This window comes from Podarcis gaigeae (genome assembly GCF_964106915.1).
Source record: "Podarcis gaigeae genome assembly, chromosome: 8".
NCBI lineage: Eukaryota > Metazoa > Chordata > Lepidosauria > Squamata > Lacertidae > Podarcis > Podarcis gaigeae.
Window position 1 is genome coordinate 48,153,543 of NC_139684.1, and position 16,773 is coordinate 48,170,315.

The following is a 16,773-nucleotide window of genomic DNA, read 5'->3' on the forward strand; positions in this document are numbered from 1 at the left end:
AATATGAATTGCTTTCCTATTTTAGAATCTGTCAAAAGGAAATGATAAAGTTGGTTGTAGGTATGAGAAGGCAATGATATAAAGTTTGCAGTAAAAATACAATCTATACTAAAAACACACACACACATACACTTGTGATAATTTCAAGATAATTCCAGCAAAGTCCAAAAATGTCACTAAGAACTTGAAAATATGCACTGATATAACACTAGCAGTGATCAGAGAAGATTATAAAAACCTGTTCATTGAGGTCAGTAGGATAATTTGCTGCTCTCCTCTATTGCAACTTTTCTAAGCTTTAGGGATTGGCGGGATTTTGAGATAATTCATTATCTACAAAGGAGCTGTGCAGTTCCAATTTGCCTGTCCTTTTTTTTAAAAGGCAAGTTATAAGAAACCTCCCTGACCTGACTGAATAAGAGCTATAGAGAAACATAATGATATGATACAGGCATGCAGTTAAATCTTCCAACATGTATATTTTTACTTTAAATTAGTTGCAGCGGGTTCTATATTGATTGAAAATAGCAGTGTTGGAGGCTGTTGTTTAACACTGTCCAAGGAGTCACCAACATTTTAGGCTCTGGGCACATCTGCAAACCAAATAAATTTTTATGGGCATAGCAAGCACACACTTCAACATAGTCTGTTAACTATGGTAGATGTTTATTTCAAGATGTTTATGGTAGATGTTTATTTCTATTTTTAGGGGGAAATGGGTAGGCACTATGGGAAATCCACAGGGAAAGTCTTTATGGGCACAAATTGATATTTGAGGCAAGAATTAAAAGCCCTTGAATCATATTTCTTATCCCAGACCACTGTTTTGGCAATATGTGTGTCATTTGATCCTTATATGCTAGACATACACTCAATGGCTGGTAGGTAAATGTGTGAACTGTTCCCCACTGGGAACAATTGTGCCTGCCTGCAATGACATAAAAAGTTCCCTGTTGAGCTTTCCATTCCTCTGTAGCCATGTTGCCAGGGACATCCTGAAAGCTGTAACCCGAATGTGTGTTTCCCCCCAAAATGTCTACAGATTGGAGACAGAGTCATGGCCTTTGTCAACTACAATGCCTGGGCAGAAGTTGTGTGCACACCTCTTGAATTTGTGTACAAAATCCCTGACGATATGAGCTTTTCTGAAGCTGCTGCTTTTCCTATGAACTTTGTAACTGCATACATGATGCTCTTTGAAGTCGCCAACTTGCGAGAAGGCATGTCGGTGCTGGTTCACTCTGCAGGCGGCGGTGTGGTAAGTTGGCTTAACTTTTGTCCTAAAAGGAATTATAACTTTCAACCTGTGTGTCAAATTTCAGTCCAACCTCAGCCCCCTCTGAGTCGTTTGTTTTTGTTTGTTTTTTGCCTTGCTGGAGTGTTTCCTTAAACTCTGACGATTCACTCCCCAGAAGGAGATAGATCTTGAGTCAGGATCCCCTCAACTCAATCTCAACTCAACAGCCAGGGGTTGGAGGCTTGCCTCTTCTGTATCTGACAACCACTGCCCTCACCCCATCACTAAAAGAAATAACCAACCTGAAAGATTTGGAAGGTATTTGGAAAAGAAGATTGCAAGCTCTAGGGGCCCATCATCACTGTCTGCCAAAATCCTGACTATGCAGGCTACAACTGGCCCTAACAAGGATAAAAATCATTTTAGCACAAAATCTCTTTAGCCCCAAATAATTGTGTTTAAGATGAATGACCCATTGCAGTAAAGGACTGGAATTTATAATCTTATTACAGCTCAGTACAGTACAGAGGAGCTCTGTTTTATTCTTGTTGAATGTTTTTTTTTTTTTAAAAAAATCCCAAGTGTGGGATTTGAAAATAACACAGAGCTTTAAAAAAATAATGTTGGGCTTAGGGACTCCACAGGGCAATTGTGGTCCGTGTTAGTGTGTTCTTTAACTTAAATAGACAGTGCCTTACAGGTCAAAAGAAGGGCAGATCCTTGCCCCAATGAAAATGCAAATCATGAGGCACATGTCCAAAAGAGGGGAAGAGAAAGAGTGGAATACACTGCACATTTCTAGTTACACTTTTTTAAAAGAAAAGAAGCAAATAAAGGAAAAGAAAGGTATCATGAGACTGGAAAAGGTGCAAAACAGGGCGACAAAGGGTTGCCCAGAATGGGATGTGGCTCTTGGGCTGAAAAACATCCCTCCTACCCTTGTGAAAGCCTCTCTCTTCCCACAGTGCATAGAGGATCAAAGTCTTTCTCCCTACCCCACCACATCCCGCACCACTTGCTATTTAGGTTTTTTTATTAAAAAAAAAAGCTACTCAATGCCAAACTGCATAACAAGCATCACATCTAGTCTGACCCTGACTGACAGTAATTCAAATGCAAGTATCCCTTCAGTGTGTAATTAACTTAAGGAGTTCACTGTCACAAGCTGTAGTGGTGGCCACGACCTGATATTTAGGGAAGCCACTTAATATATCACGAAAGGGTAGGAAATGAATAACAAAAAAGGAGGCCAGAAGAGGATTTGGATTTGCATAACATTTTCATATGCTAATTTATGTGAATAGATGCAAATGTAGAAATAATTACAATATTTTTATTATTATTTGCGTTTTTAAAATGTGTCAAAGTAGCTTACAGAATATTAATATTTGTATCCACTTATCAAACATTTAAAATCAACAACAGATAATATAACACAGGAATAATAAAAGTGTTCACCCGTCAACAAGAATAAAAAGGGACAAATCCTACCCCACTAAAAGTTGAACATCAGACCAGGCCTGGCTTATTCCACATTATTGCTAAATTGAGATCCAAAAGCCTGGGTAAACAGGAACTGTGGTGGGCCACTTCAAGGCCCCTACTCTTCAGTCTTGAGAGTTATTTATCTTTAAATGGAACTTGGACCAGAAAACCATTCAGACAGGATTGCCTTCTGTACAGTAGGACACATTGCCAACATACACTAGGTGGTTAATCATTCTCATCCAGGAGAGCTGCTCTTAGATTCATATGTTCTTAATTGTGCACCGGGATGGGTTAAAACCTAGTTTTACAAAACCTTCCTACTCTTAAATTCACTCCACCATCCTCCCAAATCTGAACAGTAAAGGAATTATTTAGGGGTGTTGGCATCCAGCTAAGCTTTAGAGAGAATGAACTGCCAAAGTCACAAGAACATTAAGCCAGAGGCTCCCACACTAAATCTCCACATATTAATCCACTGCAACAACTTTAGCTGCACATAAAGTTCATTATGAATAATGCAAGACAACAGGCCTTGGAAATGGCTTCTGATTAGACGTTGCTGGACTTCTCCTGATAATAAATTCAAGGGCCTTGAATGTACCCACTTTGTTCCCAAATGTCATGGGCAGACTGAAATGTTCAGAAAAATCAATGGGGGCCCTGTGGCATCAGAGCATTGGTGCTTGTTTTGTTCACGTCAGTGCAAAATTCAGTTTCCTTGCTTAATGCATTTTAAGCATCTAAGGACATGTTTGCTTTCTGAAAAATCCAATCTGTTGGAAGCTACAGCCAAGGCCTCTTCTGAGTTTTGTGAAGACCTGAGCAGAAGTGAATCAGTAGAGCCCATAATTGTTGCATCGTCCCTGCTTTGTAGTGCAATAAAAAGACAGAAAGTATATTTCTTAACCCAGAAGTTCTCTGATGTCCAGAAAACCAGTGTAGTGTGGTCATTAAAAATTGGACTTGGGGTATCTCCTTCCTGTTCCTAATGTCCCCTTCTGGGAACAGGAATTGAGCACACCCACAGCTTTGATTCCAAGTGTTGAAAGGGAATGCTTGAAAGGCCCAATTGATTTTTGGGGTTGAGCATACACCAGGCTACTCATTCATCTGTACCAAGGAGGGCATTGAAAGGTCTGTGTGCTCTTTCATTCTAATTTATTGCTATGTCTGGCTCTCAGAGGAAGAGATCAATGTAAATCACAATATGCCATGCTGATTATACCACTTGGCCTTCAAGAGGCTTTCTTCTCTTCCATTTGGGACCTTGATTGGCACACCACTTACGGGAGCTCTTAAGCATTGCGGGAGCTGCTCCGAAACACTTGGTTAACCTCCTATGCCATCACCTGAGTTTACCCATATCATTGACTGTGCGGGATGAACATTGGCGCAATGCTCCTTTGCCTCTGTGGCTGAAGCCTAAAGGGAAGAGAGGAAGACGGGCTTAAGGCCTCTCACCTACTCAATTAACACACAAGGGTTCTGGCTAACTATTCTAAATCCCAACCTCCACCCAGTCAACTAAAGTTCTGAACAGAGCCTGTGTAAACACAACTGTGGCTTCATCTGTACCATGCATTTAACGCAGTATGATACCACAGCCACAGCCCCCCCCCCCCAAGAATCCCAGAAACTGTAGTTTGTAAAGGGTGCTGAGATTTGTTAGGAGGCCCCTATTCCTGCACAGGGCTGCAATTCCCAGAGTTCCCTGGGAAGAGAGATGGATTGTAAATTTCACTATGGATGCAAATAGCAAACCAATGGAGGAGGGGACCATGTACAAAGGGAAGGGGTTAAATACCACTTCCCCACAACCCATTGCATTCCTGTTGTTGCTCAGACCCCCCCAACAGCTGAGATGCACACTAATTGTGTTCATGCCATTAATGTAATGTCTAGTTGTGCCCTAAATCAGTTTCAGTTCAAGAACTGGGTTTACAGAGTGACTATTGACATTTCCCCCCATTCAAATATTATTTCCCTCAGGAACTAAAATCAAAAAGAGATTCATGCAGAAGCATTGATTGCTACCCTATAGCACCAACTTGATCTCCAGTTTCAAGTTTGACTCAAAACAGTTTGAGCTGACTACAAAGGGAATGTCATATGTTTGAACTACAAAACGTAGCTGGGTCAGAGTGCAGCTTTGCTTCCCTTTTTGTAAAAACCATCAGCTAATGCTGTTACCTTCCTGCACATATTGAATATCCATTGTCAGTGCAAACTTGCTGAACCTAGAAATCCAATGCATCATACTTAAAGCCCATATGCATCATACTTAAAGCCCTACATTTAGTCTGCATTTTCAAAGCACCTGATGGAGGTTTTCCTTTTTAAAAAATATAATCAGGGTGCTATGCTAATATCACTTTAAAATCATTATAATTTTTACTGTTCCATGGCTGTTGTCTGGAAGAAAACTCACTTTACACCTTTAAAAACAGAATCTGAGCTAGGTTCCTCCTGGCCTGCAAACCTGTAATAGGCAGGATATTCATTCAAACATACAACCCTCCCACCTCACTTGAAGTGGTACAGTCCAGCAATTGATACATGATCAATGTTTTGTCTCTGAGATATTGGAGAAGGCCAAAGGGGTGGACACAAGTAAAAGCATTTGGGGATCCTGGACAGGGAGAAGTGCAGTATAGAAAGAACAGCTGGGTCTGTGCACAGCTGCCCCAGGTGGTGAGTACCTGAACTACAGATGGTAGCTTCTCACTCATCATTATACGTTTGATTTATTACAGTAATTCCCAAACTGAATTTCTCATGGACCATGTGAAATTCACTGAGAGTTTTGATGGATCACTAAAAAAAAAAAAATCTGCCTATTTTAGCAACTGTACAGTAATGTAGTGTGCTGGATGCTGTGTGACTTTAAATGTATTTCATTGCTTCTTTTATTTGTTATATTGCATTTTATTATATTACATCTTGAATTTATAGATTTTAAGTGTTCCTCACAGACATGCCACATATCTCCTGAATGAAACTCAGAAACCGCTGGTGGTCTGTGGCACATACCTGTTATTTATTGAAGGTATTACTTTCCTATCTCTAAGTTAAAGATTTTTCAATGTTGCTAACAACATTTTAGAGAAACAACACAACTATATATATATATATATATATATATATATATATATATTCAAAAAAGCAAGATTTAAAACAGAAGAGATTCGATCTCTTCTACACCAGTAATATCAGCTTCCATTAAATGCTAGAGAATTCCAAAATGAAAGTTGATGAAACTGGATCCTGAATTTTAAACACCCATGTATTCTTTTCTGGATGCTCTTCACACGTCAGGATTCAGAATAGCTGAGTCCATCTATAGCTGCCCATTGTGGTGAAACACTGAACTGCTGGCAGCTTTTGAATGAAGTACCTTCAGAAGCTGGACTAACTCCATGAACTCAGGCTGGCTGTTGGAACCTCCTGGCTGTCCACTTGAGCCTTTCTTGAGCAACAAGGTCTTCCTGTCTAGAAAAGAAACCCAATTCCCCCATTGCTTGTCTCATTGCAACTTGCAGGAGGGGACATATGACTTCATCAGCAACTGAGAGGGTCTAAACCAAGGGGTCCAAATAAATAAAAGATAGATAAAAGACTCCATTTGTCAGAATAGCTAATGCAGTGGTGCATTTGCAGGGACAAGCCGTTGCTCAGCTCTGCTCAACAGTCCCCGATGTTACCGTGTTCGGAACAGCTTCTTCCTTCAAGCATGAGGCAATCAAAGATTCTGTAACCCACCTGTTTGACCGAAATGCAGATTACGTCCAAGAAGTTAAAAAGTAAGAGATTTGCTTTATTTTACTTGTTGAGAATAACTATAAAAGCTATAAAAGCTAGCAAAGTGTTATTCATACTCAAAGTAGACCTGCTGAAATTCATGGGCATAACTAACTTGGTCTGTTAATTTCTATGGGTGTACTCTGAGTATTTATTTATTATCTAGTTTATATTCTGCTCTTCCTTCCAGGTAGAGTAGAGCTTAGTTGGATACAGCCTAAAATGTGAGCTATGTTCAATATATGATTTCTGTTGTCCTATTTTGTAGGCTTTCATCATAATTATAGGTGGGTGGGTTTATAATCCTTCATTGAGAATTATGGGATGGCTCCCTAATTGTGAAACACTGTCCCCAGAGAACCACACCTGGCACCATTGCCACCTGTTTTTAGGGACCAGACACACACATTCTAATTTACGCAGACTTATGACTTTTTAACAGGGAGGGTAGTTGATGTCTCTTTGTTCAGCTCATCCTTTAACTGATGTGGGGAGGACTTGTTCCTTTTAACTATACTGTCAGATGAGTATTTTAGTTTTTGTTTATTGTTTTTATGTGCTTTTTATGCACGCCCCAAACTTCTGGGTGCAGGCAAGCTCTCCGCTAGTCATGGGAGAGCTGTGTCTCCCTCGGCTAGCAGATAGCTTCCTGAAGCCTGGAGAGTGAGAGGGGTCAGTGCGCACCGACCCCCCTCGCTCTCCAGGCTTCAGCGAAAGCCTGCATTCGCCTGCTCTTAAGGACGACAAAGATATTGCACACACATTTCCCCTTCATTTTTGGAGGGGAAAAAGTGCGTCCTATAGGGCGAAAAATACGGTAGATCACAGCAACAAATCCCATCAGTTTTTTCAACTGCTGTGGTTATCACAGAATGACCGCTTAACTACCTTTGTGCTCCAGCAGCTTTGCATGCTACGAGCATGATCCACTTACACCATGGATGCAGTGTCTGTTTAGGAAAGATGCCAAGATGTCTCAATAGAGCCCTGCTTTCCCCCTTTCACCACTTATGCATGTGCCTTGGCACTCAAGCAGGCTGCACAAGAGACTAGAGAAGATCTGTGTGCTTGTCCATTCCCCATGTAACCTTCCTTGCCCATGCCCTCCAAGTGACTCATGTTCTAGGAACTTCCATGAGGTAGCAAGGAAGGTCTGAGATTTTGCCCTTATATTCTTAGATAAGCATCAAGACTGCTCTTAAGGACGACAAAGATATTGCATGAACTGGCTCTAAAGAGGATGATGTCTACATTAAAAGATTTTTTAGTTTCTGAAAGGAAAGGCTAATCATTGTGGTTTTACAAGAGGAAGCTCATCAAAAGATGATATTATTAGCTTACACTCCTTTTTGATTGCTCAGGGCAAAGGATTATATCTTTCAATAAAATTGTTTCAACTTACTAAGATGAAAAGAGGTGGAAAATCCAATTGACACCTGTTAAAATGCAAACCAGTACCTCAGTTGAGCTAAGTGGGCAGGGGCTCAGGTTTCTCCCTAGGGCATTCTCGAACTAAACCAGAATGATGAGTTGTTATTTCTGGAAGCAGCATTTGAGATCTCCAGAGTCAAGTGAAAGGAGGTTTTCTTCTTTGTCATAATTTGCAAAAATGGCATTGCAATTTGGGGTATTCTTTCTTGATACTCTGCTCCCATTCATTCTGCTGTCAAGTGGCAATCACATGTAGCATCATGACAAACAACCTGGGCACTTTACTGTACATGGCAAAAGACACAGAGGTGGATGAGGTTCAACCTATTTTCTCACTGGGAGGGGAACACACAACCACAAGTACATCATTCAGGGCCCTTATGGCCAGAGGACACAGCCTTGCCACTATCCTCTGACCCTGGAGATGAGTCCCCAGAGTACCTCTATCTCCTCAGCCTCAAAGAAGTCAAAATAATGTGAGGGCCCTGTAGCCAGCCTGCCAACTCCTCTGTAGAGGCACAGCCAACCATACTTGGGGGCTGGTCAACTTATTTTACCTGTCCTTATTTTATTTGTAAGCTGCCTTGAGTCTCCATAAGGGAGAAAGGTGGGGTATAGAAAATATAACAAGAACAACAACTTATTTAAGGCTTCAGTTGGCTGTTGCACCATGTGGAGACAACAGTTCCTATGGGTGCCTTAGCAGGTCTTTTTTTTGGAACTGTCCAAGGTCCTGTTCCTTTCTGCTTTCTGACTTCAATTAACTGTAATCAGACACTGCCTGCTTATCCAACAAGCCTTATGCTCCCATGGAACTGAGCAATCAGCCTGCTTTATGTGGTGCTGAAATGTCACATGATATAACATGTATAATAGCAAAGGGTTTCATGATGTCATTGCACAACCACAGGAACATATTGCAGGTTGCAGTCATCTGACTTCTAGTTGAGGCCTCTCTAGTATTCCATATTTTCCTAAATCACCCATCTAGTGGCAGGTGCTCTTTTTGTTTCCGAAAAAGAAAGAAAAACCATCTTTCAGGCCACAAAGTTTAGGCTGTGCTATGACTATAGGTGCTATTATCTAATTTCAGACAGTATCATTGCTATAAAATAAATGCCTTTTGTGTGGATTAAAAAATGTTTGGTGCACCTTATGCCTTTCAGTCTCTCTAGGGTGCAATTATCCATTTTAGCTGCACCAATCATTTCCATAACTGTTTAATTAAAATTAGCTCACTCTCTCTCTCTTTTTTACAACTGCTATGATCAGTGACGCAAATATAGTTTATAATTGCAGAGTGCATTCAAATCTGGCCTATTGCCAGTATTTCACAGGTTTGGTTAGGCTGAAGAATTATTAAACCAAAAAACCAAAAAAAAAAAACCAAAAAAACAGAAATTGCCATTTAAGCGAGAAAGGGAATACAGTTTGAATCCTGGCTTTTTATCCTTTAAGGCAGATCTGGGAAAACTTATTCAGCCTAATGGTAACTTTCCTTTCTGAATAATTTTCTGGGGACCTTATGCCTTTGGTAGGCCAAACCAAAATGGAAAGTGGGTGGAGCAATAAATTTTAATGCTGTCTCCAACACACACACTAATAGACAAATTCTGGGGCCACAGAATTCTTTTGGCATCGTGTCACCTTAGGCAAAGTATTCTTATTTTTAAGTGAAATGTGTGGGTTTAAAAAAAATGACAGGGGCACAAAAAACCTATTGTATGCTGTATGTGACTCATGGGCTGCATGCTGGCCAACCCTGCTCTAACCACTACACCACACTGGCTTGCCTCACTCAAAAAAGGGGGGGACATGATTATGCAAAGCAAATGTCTGTGTTCAGTAGAGTCCTTACAATCAGTTGTAACTACAGTTACTTCTTAACTTAAAATGCTCACAATCCCTGCTTTTGTTGTCTTTATGCACTCCTATAAACTGAGCTGTAATTTATCTTTATTTCTGTGGTGACGGCCTCTGCTCCCATCCTGTCTTGTAAAATTGCAATAGCAATAAATAATGACATTTTATATCTCCTTTCTTCCTCTGTAGTCTGCTGCAGAGGTTAACAACCTGTAGTTTTAACTTCCCTGGTTTGTTTCACTTAATTGTCTGGTTATAGTCCCATCATCTATATTGGCCCAATATATACAGAGTCCATACCAAGTAGGTATAGGATTGCAACCTAAGTTACAGGGTGTCTAAGGAGACTCAACAAATCTTAATTGTATGGTTAATACTAGGAATGAGAAGACTAATCCAGTCTAGTTCCATTCCATTCCCTTTCCTGATCCATTCTGTACCATTTGCACATAACTGTGCAGAACTTTAAAAATAACAACCCATAGAAACTCCTGATTTCACCCCCCCTGTTATCATGCAAGTGCCATCTGAGCCACAGATTGCAGACTTTCTCAGAAGGCGTGAGTATAAGTCTACCATATGCAGCTGATGCATTGAAATAAGACAGGAACATTCACACTGGCAAGTGCTTTATCTATGGTCCTTGGCACATTTATGCATCTGTCTTTTAGGAGTAGGCTGTTGTGGTGAGTACTTGAACCATTTATTCCTTCTTGTGGTTCATGAGTCCATTTAAGTCATACTCAGGGTGGACCCACTGAAATCAATTGGCATGACGAACTTACATTCTCAGTGGGTCTGCTCTGAATATGACTTAGCTGTATGCAGCCCCATTTTTTAAAAAAATGTGTATGGGTTTCAGTTCCTCAGAAAATCTTCTGAAGTCTATGGAGTCGAAGGCAGCAAGCCGCATTGTCTTAATTTGTGTCTGTTGCTTTTTAGAATCTCTGCAGATGGCGTAGACATTGTCCTGGACTGCCTTTGTGGAGAAAATACAGGCAAAGGCCTCAGTCTTCTCAAACCACTCGGGACTTACATTTTATATGGTGAGTGAAAGTCAGCTGGCAAATAGAACCCCACCTGCTCTGCCAATCGCCACTCTATGGTAGCCAACTCAGGTTGTCATTGGTATCAATCTATGGTGTCTCATATGGTGGAAATGGATTACATCAACTCAGAACTGCTCCATGATGTAGTATGCATGAACAATCATTGCGGCCTCAATGGACAAATACAATTATTATTATTATTATTATTATTATTATTATTATTATTATTATTATTTTACAATATAACCCACCTTTCCTCCAAAGAATTCGTGGTGGCATACATGGTTTTCTGTCCCATTTTATCCTCACAACAAAAAGCAGCACAGCTACTCTTCTGGGCAGCAAGTGAAAGTAATCCCTTTTTGGCATTACTATACAGAGGGAGACATACGCAGACACATACACACATGGAAGAAGCAGGCAGCTTCAGGACATATGTGACTGGGGCTGCATGTCTACCTGTGCTTAATGCAGGGATAGGCCTCTGAACATTATGGACCATAGGTGCCATCAGCCCCAGTCAGCATGACTAACATAAAAGTGCTAATTCATTTGAATTGCCTCTGAGTCTGCTTTCATACTAATGCTTGGAGTTTGAACCTTGAAGGAACATAAAAGAAATTTACACCAGCTCTAGGCAATGCAATGGGCATCTAGTTTACAGGCATCCTTTACCTTTTCATACATTGAGGATATCTAGGGGGCAAAGGGGAGTGGAACACAGGCACACCATTAACCATTATCCCCAGATCAGTAGCTTTCATTTGGGGGTGGGTGGGGTGGAGAGAATAGGCTTCTAGCATTTGAAGAACCTGAAATATAGGGCAAAATGTATGTTCACTATTCTTCTTACTTTTTTAAATGAGAAACTCACCTGCTCCCTGATTCAGTCCTTTGCTTGCATTTCCCCAAGCTGTAAGATTGTCGAGTCTTAACATAAATATGTGAGCAGTATCTACTTCCTGCTACAATTCAGGATCCAGCTCAAGTCCCTCATCTGGCAGCATCCCCTACTTTAGCTCCCCATGGACCGTTCCAGATTCTGGATTGGGAGACACTGATCTCAAGTCTTGATTTGAATTGCACGATTGACCCTGACAGCTGAGTCATGGAGGGAGATGCGGAGGAGAGAGCTGAGGCAGGGTATAAAGCAAGCCCAGCTTGGCAGAGAGGAAGAAAAGGCCTGTCGATGATATCAAAAGGTTTAGCAGAAACCCCTCTCCCCACATTATCTCTCAAGGATTTCACTTCCCCTGCCTCACAAAGTATTCTTTTGGCAGCACAGAGAAAGCACCCTTCCCTGCCAAAAGAGGACCAAGGAATCTGGGCTGTGAGCCCAATTTCTCCTTGTGCACAAAGGATGCTCTTGGTAGAAAAACAGAAGGACCCCTCCCCCCAATCTCTGAAAGAATTCTTCAGAAGAGAATTTGGCTCTGTGGATGTATGCCAGAGAGTGCACCATACTTAAGAGTTCAGTTCTCATCTACATTTGACAATGACAACTCCCCCCTGCCCACTTTGCTGTTATTGGGCATTCAGTCATCTGGCAGTTCCTGGGACTGGTGGGGGTGAAAGGCCCATTATGAGGTTGGCATAGTGTCTGTGGGCAGGCTCTGTGAGTGCCAGGATGGTCTCCCCAGAATCATCAGGCCTATCAGGAATGCTGGCTCACTTACCATCTTCCAACACAATTGGATTACTCTCTCTCTCTCTCTCTCTCTCCCTCTCTCTCCCTCCCCCTCCCCCTCCCCATGAAAGCAAATGACAAGAAAACACTCAAAACATAGCAGGCGGCATCCTTAGTTATTACAAATCAGTCTTTGATCATCAGTTCATACTGCTAGATTCTCCTAGTTTTCCATAATTATAGATGCATACAAAATAACTCGTTCATCTGGGATCTTGACAATATGTTTACACCAATAAAGCAGATGTTCTACACCAGCTTTTCCCCAACTGGATGTCCGCAAAATGGTCTGGATCAATAGTAGCAACAGGTGGTGTGTTCATACCAGAAAATCCTCATCCATGGGGAACTAAGACAATCCCCAAACATCTGGAGGACACCAGCTTGGAAAAGCCTACTCTCCACACACACATTTCAGTTAACATATTTCTCAACTGCCCTTCCTCAAAAATATTACAAGTCAGTGTGCAAACGTGTACACTGCCAAGCCCAGGCTGGTTCATCTCTGTTTCCCTTCACTGTCAAGGACATAGACTCTTTCAGAGACTTTAATTTTATTTACAATTTATATGCCAACTATTACTGTTCTCAGGGTGTCTTACATAATGGTAGAAATGGTTGTATCGGTTTTAGTTTTTTGAGTTTGTAACATTTTGCTTTTCATCTTATTTTTATCTCTTTTGGCTATGAACACTATTATCATTTTTTAAACAGCAACAACAAACAAACCATGTAAACACCTGTAAAAAAACAGCAAGTGAAGGTAAATCTTTTCAAATACAAAATTCCATTTTTAATTCAAAGGAAAGTGAAATGTGTTTCAGCTATCAGAAATTGGGAAGTACTATGCTGAAAAACAAGAATGTAAGGCACTGTACTGTACTGGGGGGGGTAGGTATGTAAGACATAAACACAAAATCATACAAGGCAGCTTTCCTCAACCTGATGCTCTTCAGATGCTGCTGGACTACAACTCCCATAATCCCTTATTATTTGCCCTGCTGGCTGGGGTTGGTGCAAGTTGTAGCCCCAAAGATCTGGTGGGTACCAGCTTGGTGAAAGCTGGACTCTACCAGATGCCTTGCTGCATATTTGAATGGACACCAATTTTCAGAGGTTTGCATGTGTTCTGAAACTGTGGACAGGATGTGCTATTCTTTCTCAGTACTACTTTCATAAAATCTTTACAGAGAACTGGAATGTTATTTTAAGATTTTGATTCGGATCTCCAAATTCTTAGGCCTGGTCCTCAAGGTACACAATGAGCAGTATTTTAATTTAAAATGTAATTATCTTTCTCCCACCCCTACTCTGGCCCTTATTTTTCTAGGCTCATCAAACATGGTTACCGGGGAAACCAAAAGTTTCTTCAGCTTTGCAAAATCAGTAAGTATAATAACTTTGTGGCTTGGCTAGATGGTGCTCATTTATATGTCACTAAATCACTGGCTCGGAAAAGGACTCTGAGCTCCTCTAGGGCTGGATCTAGACACATCAAAGAAGTGTTTCAGTTTAAAGCATTTTTAAACAGGGAAAACAGAGGAAAACAGGACTCCACATCACCAATGGCACAATGTTATATCGCACATACAACACAGATAAATCACTTTTTCTTTACCAGTCTAGCTGAGTCCTAGTTCAGCCTCACCACCACTAGTGCACCAAGCACTCTTTGTTTTAACAGAATGGCTAACCTTTGCAGACTCAAAACCAGTGCACATGGGGAAATAATCCTGATTTCTTAAAATTAAATATTGCCATTTCTGGTGGTTGCCAGTTTTAGTTCCTCTCAGAGTTGACCCTTTGAGGATAGCCATGTCCATTCATCTCACTGGGTCTATTCTGCCTAGAATTAACATTGGATAAAAGTTTATCGCTTTATACTTGCTTAAATAACTCACATGGGTCTGATCTTGTTGCTATTTGCTTGTCTCTCTAGTGGTGGCAAGTGGAGAAAGTGAACCCGATCAAGCTATATGAAGAAAACAAAGTCATGGCTGGATTTTCTCTCTTAAACCTGCTTTTCAAACAAGGCCGAAGTGGCCTGATTCAAAATGTAATGGACAAACTCTTAAAACTGTACAACGAGAAGAAGATCAAACCTCTCGTTGATTCACTATGGGCCCTGGAAGAGGTAGGATAATCACCTCTCTTTCATCTTACTCTGATACATTTTTTAAAAAAAATGCATCCCTGAATTAAGATACTTAGGCTGCAATCTTACCTGGTAATAAGATCAACTGAACACTGTGTGACTTACTTCTGAGGACACATGCATAAGATTGCATTGTTAATTATTTTTAGGAAATATGACATCTGTGCATATAATTTTGATTCCTCCAAATGAGATAGTTCGAGAACTGGCATTTTAAACGTTTGCATTTATAATGAATATATGAATCTCTGGCTGGAGATGACTAGGCAGAATAATTCCGTTTTGTAGTTCCCTTTTCTGATTCTGAGCACTGATTTCTGTGAAAATGCCACTGCTGATATGAGCTTTGACAGATTCTTACTGATTTTCATTTTGTTCAGTATAATCACAGAGACTTCATCTTGTTCAGTATTGTTGCACATGTTGGATGTTTTCACTCTGCATGTGCATTGATTTCAGTTTCACTGTGGAGGAATTGGCCTCTACAGTCACTGACGGACTCATTGCCCTGCATTCCTAGGAATGAAAGAGCTGAGGCTAACAAAGGAGGGATTTAAGCAAATGCAGTCACACATACAGCGTTTTGCTTGGGGGTGAGAACCAAGACACCAGTCACAGGAAATGTGAGTTTTGAAAGAGAAGTGAAGAAAGGCAGCTAAGGCCATAGCCAGAAGTGTCATGATGCAGGAGGCCTAAGGGGTTGGGGAATTTTGTTTTTTTAAAAAATAATAATTTCTGCAGCAATCGCTGCAGGACAGGCAACACACAAAATCCAGCTAGTCTGATATTCTTTACAATTACCTAATTGCATCAAATGCCAATGAAATAGCATTTAATTGTTTTCTTATTCATAGGCCAGAAAGGCAGGAATAAGTTTACCATTTAGTAAGCTATCAGGCAGCATTCTGCCTGCACATTTTCCTTATCTCTCTATTAGTAAATGAGCTAGTGCTGGGATCTATTGACCATGTAGTGCTCTAGCTAATTTCAGCCTCTTAAAGACTTCTAGATGCAGCCTAGCTCCATCAACCCAGGCTAAGCATTGGCACCTCCTGGGCATAAAGGGGTATAGGTAGGATTGCCATATTCCCCAAAGTGAAAATCCAGTCAAAGTTGTTGAGCGGCAAACATCTCCCCCCAAAAACCATGTCTTTGGGGAGCATTTTTCTAATAAAATTGCCCTAGTTGCCATATGTACGGATTTTCCTGGACATTTTTCCGATTCAGGAAACATCTGCCCAGATGCCATTTTGACACTCCGATTCCCGAACATATGGCAGCCCTAGTATAGGACTTTTTCCCAGCTCACTCTTGCTTGAGCAGCAAAGTCTATGTTAGTTCTAATGTGTCTTGCATTTCTGGGCTTGCTTCTTAGTCCTCCGGTTGTCCTCCAGTCCTGCTTCCTGTGTTGCCTTTTGATTCTGTTCACTCTTCAGTCCTGACTACTGGCTTGAACCTGCCACTTGGTTGCCATTGACTCTTGATTGCCTTTGCATGATGGCTTCCAGTTCCTGACAGTATCAAGCCTGTGGTTTTTGAGAGGCTCCCTGTGGCATTCAAGGCACTGTGTATCCTAGATAAGAGTCTCCTGTTATTGGGGTAGTGAAGGAAGCATGGATAATGAATATATAACACAGATTCCTGTTAGTGTGACTTGCAAGCAGATGCAAAGCAGATTTCAGACTCTGCTAGAATTCACAGATTGGATTTGAAAGTAACATATAGGCCTGTAACCAGATGTTGCAGTGAGTCATCACATTGTTGTTCTTCAAGGTTCCAGCTAGCCTCAAACAGAAGCGTTGTAGTTCTGTTCATTTTTAAGGGGGAGTGTAAGCAAAGAGCTCTCTCTCTCTCATTCTGCTCCCATAAGGCCTTCCCTTGATGCAAGATCATTTGGATTTTATTGTATAGGTAAATAGCAAGGTTGTGGAGAGTAGTGAAGGTAGAAGCCATCTTTCCCTGCTTTCCTTCCAGTTGGGACATCACCGTATGGTGCAGGAAAGAGAGTTTGTGGTTTTCTTCTTAACTCTAATAGCCCATCCAGGATACTTTGCGTAAGCTGCTA

The 16,773-nt window shown here is 41.0% G+C and overlaps 1 protein-coding gene across 2 annotated transcripts in view; it reads left to right on the top strand.

The window, feature by feature from the left end:
* The window catches only part of VAT1L (vesicle amine transport 1 like), a 53,139-nt gene that overhangs the window by 14,266 nt on the left and 22,100 nt on the right, over positions 1-16,773 (top strand). For both annotated transcript variants that reach the window (XM_083752339.1, XM_083752340.1), the window contains exons 3-7: positions 1,043-1,258; positions 6,383-6,525; positions 10,760-10,863; positions 13,884-13,939; positions 14,493-14,687. In XM_083752339.1, the coding sequence (XP_083608465.1) occupies positions 1,043-1,258; positions 6,383-6,525; positions 10,760-10,863; positions 13,884-13,939; positions 14,493-14,687 (714 nt within the window). The remainder of the gene's footprint in view (positions 1-1,042; positions 1,259-6,382; positions 6,526-10,759; positions 10,864-13,883; positions 13,940-14,492; positions 14,688-16,773) is intronic.